We start from the raw sequence: 18,578 nt of genomic DNA, 5'->3' as shown, positions 1-18,578 counted from the left end.
TTCTTTTTTTCGAGCGAGGAAGATATCGTTTTTAATGATTCTGTAATTGGATATCTCGAGACTTTTTTATTAACGAGTTGAATGATATTTAAAAGTACATCAGCGATTCAAATAAAATTACACCGCAAATTATCACATTATACGCGTGTCACCACGTACAAGTAGAACCAGTCACGCTACAGTCAGCCGTCAGCACACACTACGTCTAACGACGCACCAAACACGTCGATTCTTTCAATTCCAACCATCATCAAACTTAATCTTAACACCCTCCTCCCACTCATCCATCATCCCTTCACCCCCGAATCGAATCAGTCCAAGCGGACGTCGTCATTAAGCTCCAACGTCGCAACTCCATCCCCCGCGTAATCCAGCAATTCGTTTCCGCGTCGCGCTTTCTCTCTCACTCTCAAACTCCGTCCTCCCCTAGAAAAAAGAGCAAACGAAAACGACGCGCGCGAAAAAAGGTATATACGACAGTCAGCCGAAGATAGAGCGGTCGAGTCGGAATATTTAAAGTACGATAAATCTCTCGCATCTGCCCCATTTCTCGCATTCGTATACGGCTATTCCCAAGGGCACACAGGCCGCGCGCGCTCTGTCATATTTATGAAGGCGCAAAAACGCAAAGTTCGCGCGCCGACTATAGCCCGAAAGTTTGCTAATATAAAGCGAGTCCCGCGTATTACGCTCGCGCGTCGCACGCTTTATTATGGAGGCTCGGTCTAGTTTTACCGGCTGGTCGACGCTTTTGTTGCTGCCGTCGTCGCCGTGCTGCTGCTTTTCGCCTTTTATTATTCCATCGCGATCGGGGGCTGCGCCATTATGCCGCCGAGACTTTTGTCTTTTTCTTAGGCAGGCATTGTTTTTGCCCGGCAGCGTTGTTCGCTAGACGATGCGCGACGCGGTTTTGCGCGAGATGTCTCGGTGATTTAGGTTACTCGGCTCGCGTTCGAGAGAGATTAATTTGAATTTCCGCTCTGAGTGCTTCGCTCGAGTAATCGAAGATATAGTGCCGCGATAGTAAATAAAAAAAAGCGTTCTATAAATAGGAACGAATTCTGCTAAGCCTTAACGCTCGTCATCGGGCCGAGAACTCATTCCAACGAAATATACGAACCTCTTCTGCGAGCAGTACATTAACGAACCCGATTCAATGACGCACAAAACAACTCTCCCACGTATAGCTCTCTAATCCCAAAGAAAGCAGGGGAAAAAACGAAGCCGGAACCTCACGCACTGGAAGCTTCGAGAGCCGAAGCGTATAATAAAACGGACGATAAGCGAAAGAGCAAAAAGGAGAGCTCCGGCGCGCAATTGGAATCGAGGGAACGAAATAAATCGAGAGCCGCGGCGGACGATAGCCGGCGAATCGAAAAAGGAGCGCGCGATTTTCTCCCGTAGATTTTCGAAGGAGAAAGAGAGAGAGAGAGAGAGAGAGAGAGAGAGAGAGAGAGAGAGAGAGAGAGAGAGAGAGAGAGAGAGAGAGAGAGAGAGAAATCGAAGGAGAAATGGCGATCTTCGCTTCGGATAACGCTCGGGGATTCGCTTGTCCCTTATATTTCCTTCGACGACGCGTTATTTTTCCGCAACTCGAAGAGTGGAAATTAAAAATAAGCCGCGAGACTGGACGGCCAAGTTGGCGAATAAATTTACATGAATCCTTCGTTATTGAGGAGCTAGACCGTGACGGAGATAAACAGAAAGTTGATTAATAAAGTTCTCGCGGAGTTTTTCCAGAGTCTGGCGACGCGGTTTGCCGGACATCGACTTCGAGTGAGAGAGAGGACTTATTTTTTCCTCGATTGCGATCGGACGAGGAAGTTACTCCTGCAACTCCGATAGATTTAATCCGAGAATCTATTTTATTCCTCGCAGCATTTAGTTCCCCACACATGCATACGCGCGGCCTATCTTCGAATTTATGAAGCTTTGCCGGGAAAGTTCGACTCGGCTTCTCCGCAGCGGCGCAAGTTTTGCGCAAGATTTCAATGGCTTCGCGACGCGCGACCGAGATCTTGGTTCGCTAATTGCCCGACACGCAGTGTGTGTATACCTTTCTCCCCCACTATCTCTCTCCTTCTTGCATTAATTAATTAGAATACAAATGAGGCGCATGAAAAGCGCAACGTGCGCCGCGTTTAATCAGGATTCCGCGCTATTTATTCATACGTACCGCGTAACCGAGAGAGAGAGAGAGAGAGAGAGAGAGAGAGCTTTCCAAAGTTTAAAATCGCAGTCGGCCGAAGGTATGCTCGGTGCACAAAGCGCCGAGCGTATACATAACGAAGTTCGATAGAGAAAAGAAACAATGAAGGCTACTGCGCTACAGATTGAATGAAAAGTCGCGGTGGAGCGTGGAGTGGGCTAGGTATATGCAAAGAGGGATCGATACTCGGGAATGCGGATATAGAAGAGGTGCGCGTGGCACCTTCATTGGCTTTGTGCCAGTAGGGCCTGCCTATCTATGTGGAACACCTGCCGCTCCACTCGCGCGCATTTGACGCTCTGCCATCTTTCGCGCTGATTTATAGACACGGCGAGCCTTGGCTCACGGCTACCGCTGCTTCTATCCTCCATGTGTATACCTGTGTGCGGCCTTTTTCGCACCGGCGGCTCGCGAAAATCACGTGATGCGCGCTCGCGAAGCTTTTTGGGCAGGCTGAATTCGAAATGTGCCATTACATTTGGTGGATTTCGAGGAAGGATAAAATTAGATTAAAACTGGTCCATCGAGGTAAATAAGCTCTGTTCCGAAAAGCAGAAACTCATCAAAGATCGTTACTCACCGAAAATGATCCTCGAGAACGTACTTCAGTCTGAAACAATCGCGATAAGCACATACAGCGACACAACGCCGTAGAGAGAGAGAGAGAGAGAGAGAGAGAGAGAGAGAGAGAGAGAGAGAGCAGAGCCTTAAGATCGGTATCTCGTTGAGCAATTACCGGTGCCGCTAGAGGCCGCCAGTGTGCAGCGCTACGGCGGCAAACTTAAAGTCACGAAGTTTGCGCGCGATTAACCGGATTCTCCGGGGCCCCTAACGACTTCCCAAGCTGCTGCTGCTGCTACTGCCGCGACGACGACCCTTTCCTCTTTCTCGCACTCTGTTTACACTCGCGGCAGCGGCGGCTCCTTTGCTCTCTTTAATCTTCGATGAAGTTATTATTACCCCACGCGCGACCGCCAGTCTGGCGTTATCAGCAAGTTACTCGCCACTGGCAGGCTTTATCGTGACCGCTTGTATAATTAATTAACTCCTTCTCCGAGCGGGGACTGCGCTGTGCAAAATTATTTTCCGATAAATTCGCTTTTTTATTTGGCCGGCTCGACGAGCCTTTGAAAAATTACCGGGACGCGTGCGTGCGTGCGCGCCTCGAGTTCAGAGCTTATCGGCAAGCTGTCTTTATTCAAACTCGGATGACAGGGGCGAAAATTATGTATTCGAAATTTAACGGTGGGATATGAACATTTAAATCAGCGCATGCATGGAGACTTCGCTCGATTTAAAATGCAAAATTTTTAATATGCTGGATTAAAATTCGGCGCCGAAATTATCAACTCGGTGTGGTGTCGCGGAATATCGATTAATCACTTGGGGTCTTGTAAATATCAGCTTGAATTGGCGGTAACCGATAGTCTCACCACCCTACGTAACTATCGTCCTCGAGGAAGTCCCCATTGGCATTCAGCTGGCGATCCGGGCCATAAATACCCGAGTACTGCACCGAAGAATAAAACAAACAAAAGACAAGTACACCCAAGCTGACATTCGTTAGGGTCTCCCTCTCTCTCTCTCTCTCTCTCTCTCTCTCTCTCTCTCTCTCTCTCTCTACTCCGTCTTATCAGTTCCTCCGTCGAAACTGGGATACATTTCCTTCTCCCACGCATCGATCCGGCCACAAGGGACAGATTATCCTCGCTGGTCTAAACGAGCTTACACGCTCAGAATATTTCGGATTCAACGTGAAATTTCAAGCTGAAGGACAATCGGAATTCACGTAGCGCAGCCAGAAACAATGAGCAGGAATTTTCGGACGAGATGCAAACGACGTCGTGATTTGATTGTAAGGAGCTGGCGATGACGGTTCGAGGATTCTTGGCCGCGAGTCGATCGGTTTTTAAGGGTCGATGATGAACGGCTTGGATCGTGAGGATGTTTGCATATTCAATGAGTTTCGAGTAGAATCGGTTAGTTACACCAAGAGATTTTTCGACGTTGAATTAGGTACGAAAAAAAAATTTCTTGAGAAATGTATCTCTTCTGTAAAAAAAAGCCGCATACTTTCAGAAACGTTCGACCTAATTCCAGCACCGCAATCCATCGAAGCAGACATTACACTCTCCTAAATGTCCGCGATCCTCTGCATCTTTAAGACACTTTCCTGCTAAGCCATAAAAACAGCGCAGCAGCAACTCCACAACGCAGCCCGTGGATAATCGCACCGACAGCGCGTCCCTGGAAAGTTAATTAAGCTCGTTCCAATAAACTTCGTGACGGGGTAGTAGTGGCTGTCTGCAGTCTATTCTCTCTCTCTCTCTCTCTCTCTCTCTCTCTCTCTCTCTCTCTCTCTCTCTCTCTCTCTCTCTCTCTCTCGATCGAACGAATTCCTTTCGCTCTTGCAGCCCAAGTTTTTTCTTTCGCTGTGTTGACGCTGCGCGGTTGCGTACATGGCGATGGCTGAGAATTCAGATAAATAGTATGACTCATTTGAATTTCAAATGTTTCAATAAGTTTATATTTTAGTGTCAGAATAGATTTTAAAATTTTTCAGAAAAGCTCTTTCGACCTTTTCTGTTCCCTTGCGGATAAAATTTGAACGCAGATGGCCGGATCCCTTGTTCTACTATTTTTCATAAATGCAGGAAAATTTGGATTGATAATTTCTGCGCATACCTTGCATGCCCTAATTAGAAGGTCCCGATAGTCACTGAAAATATAAAATTTTTTACCTTTTCAAAGATTATTCTAGTCGGTGAAAAAAAAAATACATAGAATTATTATTGACACTTAAAAAGTCACGATCTACTAAGCAGCGTACAGAATCGAGGTCGGCTCAAGTGTTTCTCGCGTCACTGCGAGCTAGAAGGTATATCGCGTAACCCGAAAGAGGGAGAGAGAGAGAGAGAGAGAGAGAGAGTGAAATGCGAAGACTACACAATCGCCTCGGCTCTTTAGCCCCAATTCGATATTGAGCCGCGCGCGCTAGTTACGTTGTTTTAATGAAGTGACGAAAATTGCTTCTCTCTTTCGCTGTTCCCGTGAATCTGCTCGAGCTTTAAACTCCGAGGCAACGCGAAGTGTTACTTAAAAATCGACCAGTTGCACATATAAAATACAGAATATCATAAATTAAGTTTCTCGTCACTCATCCTTTAAATAATTTAGTCGGTAAATAAAACTTTGTTAAAAATTCACATGAGACTAAAATGTCTTACTCCAAATACGAAGGTCAAACCAGTCGTACATATCAGCAGATCCCAATCGCATCCAGTATGAAACTCAAACAAAACAAACAGCGCCGAGGACGAAAAAGAATCCAATGAGTCAAGCGGAGTATGCACAACACCACGGAGTAACCGAGTAGTCGACGGTATACCCTTCTCATTGTCCCAATGAAGCGACGCGCGTCTTTGCGTTCTCGAGCGCAGGACAAACAAGCGGCAGAACTCAAGCCGAACAATCGGAGCTTTATGCACACAGAATCGCTGCGGTAGTCTGTAGTAGTACTTCGAGTGCGTACCGCCAGCGACCCAGAGTTTTGTTTGTGTTATTTCGATTCCGAGGGACTGCATTATATTCCTCACCTAATTTTCATGATTACCAATCGCCTCGAGAACATCGATATAGTTGTCGAGTGTACAGTCGCGAAATGATCAGCGAGAATCGGGAGCAAACTAACGAAAGAAGAAAAGGAAAAGGAACAATAACAATCCCAGCATCGGCAATTTCCCGAGCCAAGCCAATCGGCGTCCTCGTAAAAAGCCGAGCTACAAAACCGGTCTCATTTAGCACCAGGCCGTGCTATATACACGGGAGCGATTCTCCCTCGTCCGCTCGCGCACGCGTAAATTGAAGAAGGAGCGAAACAGAGAGTAACGCGAAGAAAAGAGGACGAAAAAAGAGCCTGGAACTTGATAATAGCTTCCGCAGATTTGGCCTTACGCGGATTCGCGGAAGAGGGCTCTGCGCGAGGGAGTTTCAATTTTTGCACCTCTGCGCTGCAACCTCGTTTATTTCAGCAGCAAATTTTACGAGCCGCCGACGTTTCGCGTAACTCCCAAGGAGGTGAAATGAGTCCGGCGAGTTTTTTTTCGAGCCATTAGGTTGGCGGGAATGTTAAGGCAAATTGGGGAACAGGATACGCTTGTGTAATTTTGCCACAATTAGCGGTGCAACTTTAACGAGTCCGATCCACTACGCGATATGGAATCGGGTTTCTCGGAGGTGGTGAGAACGTCGTGTCGTCGATTTTTAATTTTGCAATGAAAACCTTATCTCGCTGAACTAACCCCGTACGTTTCCACACACGTCCGCCCACGTAGACACTGTAGACCGTCTTGGTAATTTTTCAGATAAGGACGATAGATCGTTTCTTCCTAAGCAAACACAGCCCATCGCGTAGTCGGTTTCAGACGAATGACGGGACGTCATCGCGTCTCGGGTCTATACCCCCTGCGCCTGAGGAAAAATCCGCGTTGGTGGAAAACGCCGACGTCAAACGACGGCGCATGCGATTCGCGAATTACCGCACGCGTTTGCTATCGACCGCAGCCTGGCAATTAACTCTCGGTCGGACTCTCGAGCCGTTTCTGGGTTACGTTTTCTTACGATGTTTTCCTTTCGTTTGTTTTTTTTTCGCGTCGCTTCTGAAAACTGGTTCACGCAGATTTCTCTTAACCTCGTGAAATCTGTCGCGTCGGAGTATATTCTCGCGGCCTCAGCGCGGTAACCTCAATTTTACCAAAAAAAAGGCAACAACGGAAAACTTGTTGACATTGAAAGAAAATCCGGAATAATGAGCGGCGCATTGTTCGGTCGACAAAAGGAGGCGTATATTTCACAAAAAAGCGACCTTCTTAACCCTGAGAAGGGAAACTCCGTCTTGCCTGGAACGAAGAACGACGATTAATTATTAAAAGCACTGTGCTCTCTCTCTCTCTCTTTCTCTCTCTCTCTCTCTCTCTCTCTCTCTCTCTCTCTCGCGATGACGACTGTACCGGGGGGCAGCTCGTAGTCGGGGACTTTTAGAACTTCAGCTCGCGCTTGTTGTTTCCGCATTCATCTCGCCGGACAATGGCGCGCGGAATTTTTTCTCTCCCTCTCGCGCCGATCCTTAAATGAATATTCAAGAAACGCTTGAAGCAGTTAATATTTTGACCCATTTTCGTCGAGTCTCGCAGAAAATTGTCTATTAGGCTCGGGCTGGGAACGGAATGTAGGTCAGGTATAAATATTTCGGGAAACACGGCGCTGGTTGTAAACCACACGGGCTTGCCGTCTGTTTTGTTGCTGTTTTATTGTTCATGTGCTGAGCTTTTTTTTTATTCCGCCATCAGTCGGTAGCATCTGACTCTCTACCGTGCCTGGGTCGAAACCTGCGTGGGTGACTTTCAAGTGAAGCTAATAATTCCGCTTTTAAAATGCAAATCGAAAGAACGGCCTATCGCAGCTTACAAAAGAGACATCAGTGCCGAAAAGAGAGCGAAAAAAAAAATCCTGGTAACATCGACCCAACAGCGGTGGTGGAACGATACGCCGCATCAATCCCGGCGCCTAACGATCTTCCTCCCAGCCAATTTCGAAAAATCCGGTCCCAACAACTTTCCTCGGCGCTTGCCAACTCTTAAACTTTCCACCCTCTCTCTCTCTCTTCACTCAATTATCTTTTCTTTCTCTCTCTCTCTCCCTCTCTGCACCATAGCACACTATACTACACCTCCAGGGCAAAAAAGAGCCAATTAAAGGCAAGGCGAAGAAGGAGGCGAGCGCGAAAATCGCGTACACGTTACATACGGGGGCCGCCGCGCTCATTTGCATTGCGTGACCGGGCGCTTTTTTCGCGTTGCGTGCTGTCCCTTTTATGCGCGCCGGCCGCGATTTTTGCTTTTTTCCCTTTCTTTCCTGCATGTGCCACGCGATATCTGCCTTCCCTTTCTCCCCTTCCGAACGCCGCTGTTGCCGGCGTCTTTTTTGCAGTCGCAGCGGCGAAAATTCGTTCGAAAGTTTTATGAGAAGCCTGCTGCTACCGCTGGCCGAGGTCTTTGGCAGGACGCGGATAAACTGGGCTTTACAGCGAATGTTTTTGTCGCGGCGAGCTTTGTTTTTTCATTCCGCTGCAGCCGAGTCGGTTAGTTTTTCAGCGCGACAATTAGGCATTTTTCTCCCCGAAAACGTTGCCGTTTTTAATTCATGCAATTATTAGAAACGGAATTGAAGCGAGAGCGGAAAATATTCCAAGACGCTTATTAATGTACGGGGCCGGCGCGAGATTAAAATTGAAATATCGCTTTGCTTTGGCTGTCTCTCTACTTCTTTTTTCTCATTTTATTCTTCCTCTCCTCTCCGGTAGCTAACTGTAAGTTTTAATCTTTGTCTCTCTGACGCTATGGGTTTGACATCTCGGCCGAACGACTGCCGGCGCTCTCTCGCCTTTTACAGCCGCGCGTGCGGCACGCGGATGAGGAATTTCATTTTTCCCACTTTTACGGTATGCGCGCGGACACTTTTTGCCGGCCGGCGAGCGTAAATTTTTTTACTGGCCCCTCCACCCTCGATGTTTGCGATACAACTTATCATTTGGAATTTTATACGCGGACCGACCAAAGTCGGACTTTACTACTTGATTCTATATATCAATTCTCTCGTTCGAGTTAATCTCGACTCGGCGGCTCCTTTTATCCTCTTGCGGAATTTGCATGCAAATGCGCACTGTCTTAAGAACCCATTCAATTGCATTAATAAGAGTTCCCCATCTGCATTCAGTTAACGTCCCGAAGCAATTATTCTTTTAAAAGCAAAAACTTATCCGCCCCGACGGGAGCTTCCGTCCGCAGTTTTGCTGATTAAAATCTCATTCTTTTCCCGCGCTTATAAATGCCATTCAATTGTATCGCCGTATGGAAATACACCCGCTTTCATTTTCCACGAAATTTCGACTGCGCGCACAATCGCTCCTGAAACTCGCTCATTTTTCTTCACAATTCGAATCTCAAACTAGTTACACGCGCGCGCGCACCGGCTCTTAATGAAGCTACCGTGTACGTATCAAGCTACACACGGTCCTACACAAAGCCTTAATAAACGCGATATCCAGCAGCAGCAACAGTAGCAGTAGCAGTAGCAGCAGCGGTAGCACAAGCTCCTGAAAAAAAACGACTAAATACTAATTTCTGCGCAAACACGACTCGCGCAATTATAAATCACGCCTTACATGCCCTAAATTAAAACGTTCGAGTCGTCGCCGGCGTCGTCGTCTTATAATCCTCGCAATTATCCGCCATTAGCCTACATGTGCCGAGCGCTAGCTGGTGGGCGATTACGCACCTGCGCACCTGCAACACGGTGAAAACTGGACCCGTTATTAATCCTCCTTCCCTCCCCCTTGTGTGTGCAAATTAAGCGCGTTATTTATCAAGCCGGGAATTCCAGCGCGTAATTCAGCGCGCGAAAATTAAGGACCGTCGCTCTTCTCTCTCGTCTCTTTTTTTCTCTCCAGCCTCGACGAGAGTTTGGTTTTTGCCCTCTCCGCTGCGGCTTTTAGTTCGTGTGTGTGTCTTTCGTTTAGCGCCGAGGTTAATGGTCGTTTTGTTTTGTATGGGGGAGGAATTTAATCAGTGTTGATGGAAAATTTAGAGGACGAAGATCGACTGCGTGCTCTGTTTGTCGATTAGTTTGACGATAGTACAGGTAAAGCAGAGATGTTTTTTTTTCGACTTGAAAAAAGGCGTACGAAATAAAAAATTCGATAATTTTTCCGAGTTTCTTTCCTACCTATATACGAGGATTGTAAATTAGGAAAGCACTCGAGCACCGCTAATTACATCATCGCGTGAATCCAATAACATTTTAATGGTAATGCAATTGGTTCATTTCTCGCGAATCTCGGAGCGAAATGGAACATGATGAATTACAAGGCTCTCTCTCCCTCTCTCTGTTTAGCTGTTGCACGCATAAATTTCTTCGATGAAAAGCTCGTCAGTCGGATTCCCCCCGTCGGACTTTTCTCCCGCGCAATAAAATTCAAGTGCCTCCAGAATATTCCGAGCTCGTGATACTTTTTCGATTGACGTTTACGAGCGATCTGTACTTCCTTTTTTCGCCGTTCCGCGAATAACTTTCGATGTAAATATTGGTTAACGGCAGAGATTTTTCGCGGTCTAGAAATTGTTTGACGTATTTATTATTATTTTTTTTTTCAACAAATAACAGCTGCGCGTGTACCAGCGTAAGTTTGTGAAATTTTAAATACTGGGATCAAAGAGCCACTCTTTCCGAGCTCGCTACTTGCTTCAAGGGGCCGTCATTCCATTATGTAGCAAAACGCATTTGCTGTTCCGTCTTTGAGTCCGCGGGAGTGATGCTTTTAATCAGCGTCGTTAGCGTTTTCGAATTAGAGTATTTTCGCGCAAATACGCTCGAGAAGTAGAATTAACAAGCGCGTGCCATCGTTAATGCGTTAATGCAATCATTGTCTCGTTTACTTCTGCAAGAACAAAAGTGGGGTAAAAAAAGCGGGGGACCGACGAAAGTATTTAAATTGAATTTAACCCCCCAGAATGATTAAGCTCGTATTATTTACATTATTCAAATTATTGCAAGCGTGCGTTGCATTACACATCTTCATCGACGCGTTAATTTTTCGAAAATATCCAACGTGTAAATACACGTCGATTATCAGCCCGTAATCCCAGTCGACGCTAATGAATTGAAACTCGTCGGGAGTTTCGAAAAAGAAATCCTCCTCTTCCCCCTCTCGTGGCTCGTTGAATCTTTAATTTCCGGCCGCGTCGAATTTTTGCGCTGCCGATAACGAGTTTTTTATTTTAGGGGGCTGAGCCTCGCCCCCCCAAGGTCAAGGCTCGCTCTCGCGTCCCCTGCAATTTCCTGCCGAGCTCTGGCTGTTTCTCTCGGCGGCGATGCTTATTTAACGCTGGCAGAGCCGACCGTTTGGATTAAGGTGGAGCTGCAGCGCGGCAGGCAAAGCCTATTAGCGGAACGCGCGCGAGGATAATGGAAAGAGACAGCGGGGATTAGCCGATGGGATCTTTTAGCGCGTTACCGGCAAGGTGTGAGAGAAAAGGGAGTTCGTGATTTTTCTTTTGGCTTTTCCGATAACGAGCATAGCGTCGAGTATTGATGGGTCCGGGTGATTCTGAAAACTTTCTTCTCTCGGAAAATGAGTGTCCCCTTAAGGGGCTGCCTGACATACCCCCTTAAAATTAAGGAAATATGAAATACTAACCATACTATAACTTTCTGCTCTCAGGAGGAATGCGCGTCGATGCTGCAGGACCTCAGCGAGAAGATCAACAACCGGCACCAGGAGGTGCACAGTCACCCGCTGCTCTCGATCTTCAAGATGGCGGAGGTCGAGATCAAGCTGCCGCGCGCCAGTGGCGCCCTCCGCTTCGCATCCTCCTCGTCTTCCCTCGGGCTGCTGCTCGTTTGTCTTCTCGTTACCCTCAGGCTTGCCGTCTTCGCTGGACCCACTACCTCCTTCCTCTCCACCATCTCTTCGTCGTGACGCCAGGACTCGTAGAACGACTTCGGCAACGACGCAAACGCGACAACAAGAACCACCACCACCGCTGCTGCTGCTAAAGCTGCACACGTACCACGTTACTCGAGCGAATCGCTGCTGGTCGATGTCCTATGAGAATGAGGCGCGTGGTTTTGGGGGCCATTTGAGAATTGCGTTGTAGGGGGCTGCATCGACCTGTAGAGGTGGTTCGCCGATCTATCATGTTTTTTTGAGTTACTCGTTCATCGGCAGCAAAGCTCATTCCTACAGGTCTGCGTTAGGGAGCAGAGACCCCTATTTTCAATGTATGCGATGGCGCAAGTTAAAAAACCCACGCGATTTATTTTTGTAGGGGGCTACACGCGGCGCGAGAACGGTGGGTCTACGCATGCAAACACCTACGTCTGTATATACGTTAAGCTTTAATATATATAAATATATACATACACGATTTACATATATATATATATATATATATATATATATATATATATATATATATATATATATATATATATATATAAAAATACTATACATACATGTACGATTGTAGCGGGGGCGAGTGGCGCGCGACTGTTTGTACATAATTGAGCGAGAAAGAAAGGAAGCGATCTATGACGAGCGACGTAGTAGAGGTGTGTAAACCTATTAAACAGCATGTGCGCGTCGCATTGTACGCGCGCGTGAGAGCGAGATATGCATTTGATCCCTTAGCAAGGAATTTCCTAAGTTAGGCGAGAGAGTGAGAGTGAGCGCGCGCGCCTAAACGAATCGGCGATGCGGTATACGTTCGCGCCGCTGTCTCCACGCATCATATCACTGCGCGAGCGATGTGCACGACTACGTTTAGCGCTTATGTATACATATAGGTTCATAGCGGTGGCAGCCTAATTAGCGTTTAAATGCACACACAATGCAGCAAGACTGTACATATACGTGTTGCGAGGAGAGCGATTTTACGGGTGTTTATGTCTTTTCGTTCGAGAAGAAGGGGAAAGGGAGTAACGAAAGAAGGATAAGAAAAACGAAATGATAAATGCTTACCACGTTAATTGAAGGTACAAATTTGTATTAAAAGTCTTTGTATAGATTAGGTTGCCAGTGTCGAATATTCTATCAGTATTAAAGTTCCTTTGAATCGGTCGGGAACTCAAGCTTAGTCGTTGATTTCGTTAAGTTTTTCGCGGTAGTTTTACGAAGGGATACTCGTGGTACTGCTTGTTTTGTAAACGTAAGTACATATTCTATGGTATATAATACAAAAGGAGGTCTAGCCCAGTCCGTCGCTTTCCCCTGATAGAAAAATATAAGCAGGAGCTAGAATGATTCGCGCGCGATTAAATCGGGCGCTCATCGTTCCGTGTAAATCTTGACGATTCGAGTTGTAAACTGAAAATGGAAAGGAACAAAATCGTTTTTATATACGTATATATATAATCACAAGAAATGTAATCCAATTACACTAATGAAACTCGCAATAAAGTATAATGAAATTCCGTTTGTAAACACCCGCAGTATTCGAAACAATAAGAGCCTCTGAGAATGTTCTATACAAATATAAACGATAAAACATATCAAAAAAGCTGACAGAGCAGGTATACCGTCGCTTTACAGCGCGCTTGCGCACCCGCGAGTGTCTCGAATGAGAAAAAGGCGCCTGAAAACACACATCGTCTCGCGTCTGGCTTCTCTCTCTCTCTCTTTCTTCGAGAGAAAATCTTGTTTCTCTCCCTCGTTGCCCGTTACGCGCGCTGCTTATTCGCGCAAACGTGAAAGAGTATTTTTCAATCTGCTTCCTCGTCGACTTGTCGTTGCCTTGGCACTGCACCAGCGACGTTCGTTCTTCCGCGAAAGCGACGAAAGCTCGCGAGCTTCTTTGACGATCGAGTGCATAAATAGTCGCGCCCGCGCGAGAGGGCTAGACAGCGTTTATAACGATAATAACGATAACCGTAAGAATATAACGCTGCCGATAACGGCGTAGCGTGCGCGAGAACATGAAGCCGCAGGCGTTGACACCGCGATTAAACATACATGCGCCTGCACGCATACAGCAGACGCGACTTTTTCAACGCGCCGTCGTTCCTTATACTTCCTTTCTGCTCTGAAGCCCTTGCGTAGTCTTGTCGTGTGTATACTATATAGTCCCTCGCCGCTGCGGGGCAAATAAGAGTAACAGCTTCTGTCGCCGTCGTCGCTGTTCGCCGCTTCCTGGCGGTTGGTTTTTTATTTTTTTTAGACTTTAGGCGATCCGTTACTTGTGAGATTAGTCGATTAAGCGTTGAATTATGTAGATCGAAAAAAAAAAACGAAAGACAGAGAGGGAGAGAGACGAATTTCGTGCCGACGCGAGTGCATCGCTTTGGAGTCGAGGTCACGGACGCGTGCGCGCGCGCGATGCTTATTATGTTATGAAAACGAAGCACGATGTACATTAATCACACTCTGTAATCGCAGGGTTAGTTGGGCTCTGGCTAAGTACGCGTACATAAAGTTTGGCCTCGCGATTGTCTGCGCGGGTCGCTCTATATATACATATACACACACCACCGCACACGTGTAGCTATATAGATAGTTAGGTAGGAATTGTATGTAAACGCGTGTACACGTCTGCTTGGCAGATCCGCTTTCGGAGAAGATAAAAACTTCTGGATAGCGTATAGAGAACAATGGAGTGCGCCGGCTTAAACTTTGCGATTGTAAATATTGCGTTGCGTGATCGAGGAAGTGGCTTTTGGCTGATTGTTTCACGAGTTTAGGATTTTTTTATGTTCATCGATCCAATCATGTGCTTCCAAAGAAAAACTCACGACGCGTTTTCACGTTTTTGTCTCGATGCCAGAATGAAATCGAAGATTTTTTCGTTGGAAAATTAACGAGAATCGAGTGACACAGGCTCGTCGTCCCGAATCCCTGCGAATTAATACTGTCTTATCCACTTTGCACTTTTACTATATCTATTGCGACTCTCCTGCGAACGTTTCAACTAAAGGTTATAAAAATAACTGTACTCCTTTAACTTACACTTTATGATCTTGATATTATCAAACGATCTCAACTTACAACTTTTCCGTCCTTTCTAACTTGTCGTAGATTTAGATTATCGCGCACTTGAACGGCTATTGAGAAGAGCTAATGAATTTCACGCTTAACGAGAGATATTCGAATACATATCAACGCGAGACATGAAAAAAAACGAATCATATCAAGGAAACTCATTATCAAAAATATATTATACTATTATACACTTTTATAAAATACTTACGTCTTTTATCAAAAAGATAAATTGTTGTTCCACTCGAAGTGAATTTTTAAATACGATATATACAAATTTTGCATAAAATTAAAGATAATAGCGTAAAACCGATTCGACGACGAAAAATTGATGAAAAAATAAGCGAAGCTTTGATAAAAAAAGTCATCTAAAGGGTTTTTGTAGTTCCTACTGAACCACGATTTCTTACACACCCTTTTCTATAAATTGACCCACTGTAGCGGCATATAAGGAGAAAACTTTCTCACGTGGTTACGACGCGTTTTACTAAGCAAACAATTTACCCGATTCAAAATCGCGTAAATCGAGGCTCTGCGCCCAAAATACCCTCCTTACATCATCCCCTTATCGGAGCTCGATGTTCCGATAAAGCCTAACCCAAAACCCCAGTTCGGTTGAGTCACGAGCTGAATCGGTCTTTCGAATCAGCTACATGACATTGACACTGAGGCGTTGCATCGCACGCGATACACACGAGGAACGAGCCTGTGTCCTCCGTCTCTCAGCCCTACCCCCTCTCTCTATATACACTTTCCCTCATATAAACCGAATGCGTGTGTGTGCATTGTGTGACGCGGCTATCGGAAAAGCAATATTGTATAAAGTTTACGACGGCGGCGATAACGAATGTAAATTTAACAGGACGCGACCGAATGTGCAGGTGTACATAATCTCGCGTCTATGCGGATGAGGAAGAGAGACATATGTGTTGTGCGCGAGCGAATTCGGAGGAAGAAAATTAGCCTCGACACACATCCAATAAAGGCTGCGCGCGAAAGAATATCGAGTAACGATCGATTGTAAAGAGCAGAAACGCCGAAAAGGAGAGAGGGCGAGCGCCCCTTGCCAAAGCAGCTCACGTCGTCTCCTCGTTCACATACATACCTGCAAGCCGCACGAGAAACTGGGGGATGACCTCACGTAAATCTTGCATTTTCGCGGGACGCGCATCGATCACGTCGAATCGTTCTCTCCCTCCTCCGCCTCCGTCTTCTTCTTCTTCTTCTCCTTTTTCTTCTCCTCCTTCTTCTTTCCGAAAAGCGCTTCCTCGTTATATACTTACGCTCCTAGCGATAAGGCGCTTTGTGTCGTCGGCTGTCCTGTCTCGTTGCGTTTATAGACACACAGAATACACTGCTTCCGTCGCCGCGAGTCATCGTCGGATCCGTTTAAACGGGATCGTCGCCGCCTAACGTCCCTGATCGGATTATGGGAAGGCGCTGCTTTTCTCGAAGCTCGTTCACGAGGGGGCAAGAATTAGCGCGCGCGCACGTGTGTGTTTGTATTATACAGCCGGAGTTTCGTTTGTTGGAGAAAGAGATTTATAAGTACGTTGATCGTTGATCGTTGCGAGAGAGAGAGAGAGAGAGAGAGAGAGAGAGAGAGAGAGAGAGAGAGAGAGAGAGAGAGAGAGAGAGAGAGAGAGAGAGCGCGTGTATGTGGCTTGCACTGCACTGTTTTGTCGAGTGGATGATTTGGGCGTTATTTTTGTTATGTATTCAGCTGGTACACTGAAGAAGACGTTGGCTCGTTTGCAACGTTAATTTCTCGCTTTTTGTTCGGAATATATAAATATCCGTGTATCGCTTGTTCGAGACGAGCTCAATCTTCTCCAGTGTATCCACTGGCAGTCGAGTATTGTTAAATAGAATTTGTTGACGTTTCCATTAGTTTTCCAGCTTTGTTGATCAACCGGAAATAATAATAAGTGTAAAGAACGCTCCGCGAGTGGCGACTAGAGCTCATACCTTTCCAGTGTGCGCAAAGCAGAAACGACGAGCGTTCGTTGATTTATATTACAACCCTGTACAAATATTTTTTAACTCACCCGCGGATGTTTCGACACGTTGTAAAGTTTGAATCGTAGCTATGTCAACGAGAGGTTTGAAGCGAGGATGATGATGACAAGATCGGAGAGATTTCTTTAAAACTACGATGTGTACCGCGCAACTTATAAAATTGCGATGCTTCCCGCGTGAAGTTCGTTGTAACGAATGAAACACACACAGAGACACACAGATGATGAACGAGAGAGTAATACACACAGAGAGCGAATTATGCGAGGATACGGCGATACGCGAAAAAACACACACACACACACATACACACAAAGAAAATGAAATGAAAAACAAACATATCAGGGTCCCCCGAGCGCGGGGAACCAGCCAACGAGCGTTCATTCTAATTGTTTAAAGTAGCCTCTGTTGTAGTCCTAATTCTAAAGAGATAATTCTTTAAGCTCACAAGACACCCTATTTATTCATTTATAAATACATAATAAACGAAATAAATTGTTTATATAATTACCAGCTGGCGCGCCTTGTTATTTTTTGCGAAACCCGTCGGTGGAACGAGTTTTCCTCTGTTTATTCGGCAGCGTGTACCTGCTAAGCAAGCGGCTGCCGCTGCTGCTGCAATTTGGCATAATTTGCAGTGCGCTGCGTTTAATTTAGCAGAGCAACCGTAAGAATGAATACAAGAGAATGAATACAGAATCATGCTCATGACGTCATCGAGCTTTGTCCAGGAGCTTTTCAAGCGAAGACAATAAATAACAATAGGGATTTGTATTCGAAATGCAGTGAATAATTAATTTGAAAGTGACAAGTGTCTTCTACGCGCACGACGACATGATTATAACACCTTATTACTCTCTCTCTCTCTCTCTCTCTCTCTCTCTCTCTCTCTCTCTCTCTCTCTCTACAATTAACTCTCGTTTAAAATAGTTTGCACAAACCTCGGCCGACTTGCTGCTGCTGCAGCGCTGCAATAACGCAATAGGAGTATATAACGACAATAACATCGACAACAAAATCCGTCAGGCAGCTTTGTGCGCGAGCGAGAGCGCAAGGTGCGCTCAGAGAGAAAGGCCGTGTTTCTAAAAATAGAAATTCGCGAGCGAGCACGTCTGCAGTATCGTCATTAAAAATAAATGTATGGGCCACGGCGCCTCTCCAGTTTGGTGACCCGACGAGGAAACGAGGTGAAGGGTCGAGAGCTGCAGGTCGATACGAAGCTCGCAAGCTCGCGGCTGTCGGTAAGAGCTTCGTTGTGGCTCTCGAGCGCTGGTAACTCGGATTCCTGCGTTACCTGACGATGGCAAGCTGCGGAAGCACCGATTGATGGGAGCTTGCGCCGATTGGTGGCGCCATCTGGCGGAAAGCTCGGCGAAGTTTCGGGACGGTGATTCGTTCGATAATCCGTTTTCGAGCCGTGGACTGTGTAAACTGCGACGAGGGGAGCAGGACGGGGCAGTCGCCGCTAGGCGTGATAATCGCGAAATTGGCTTCTCGCCCGTAACTGTATTACTGCATCGCGAGAAAGAGAGAGCTGGAACTGTGCCTCTCGCGTGCGACAAAGCCGACGGTAAGACAGAGACTCGCGAGAGCATGATGTTCGTCTACGCGGGGATGGAACTTCGTGGGGGTTGTTGGTTGGTCAGTCAGTACGTAGTAGTCATCAGACTCGATTCTCGTTCAAATTCATTAGCCTACTCAAACAGCTTACAACGCAGCTCAGCGTCTTTCCAAACACTCCAACATCCCCAAGAGTCAAAACAATAT

At 46.3% G+C, this 18,578-nt stretch overlaps 1 protein-coding gene across 3 annotated transcripts in view; it reads left to right on the top strand.

Annotated features, from left to right (window-relative positions):
• The window catches only part of LOC100122716, a 162,539-nt gene extending 145,213 nt beyond the window's left edge, over window positions 1–17,326 (top strand). For all 3 annotated transcript variants that reach the window (XM_016981315.2, XM_016981314.2, XM_032595784.1), the window contains one exon: window positions 11,487–17,326. In XM_016981315.2, the coding sequence (XP_016836804.1) occupies window positions 11,487–11,744 (258 nt within the window). In that variant the 3' untranslated portion in view covers window positions 11,745–17,326. The remainder of the gene's footprint in view (window positions 1–11,486) is intronic.
• Window positions 17,327–18,578: the final 1,252 nt, after the last annotated feature.

This window comes from Nasonia vitripennis, chromosome 1 (genome assembly GCF_009193385.2).
Source record: "Nasonia vitripennis strain AsymCx chromosome 1, Nvit_psr_1.1, whole genome shotgun sequence".
NCBI lineage: Eukaryota > Metazoa > Arthropoda > Insecta > Hymenoptera > Pteromalidae > Nasonia > Nasonia vitripennis.
This window is presented reverse-complemented; position numbering and strand designations above follow the sequence as displayed.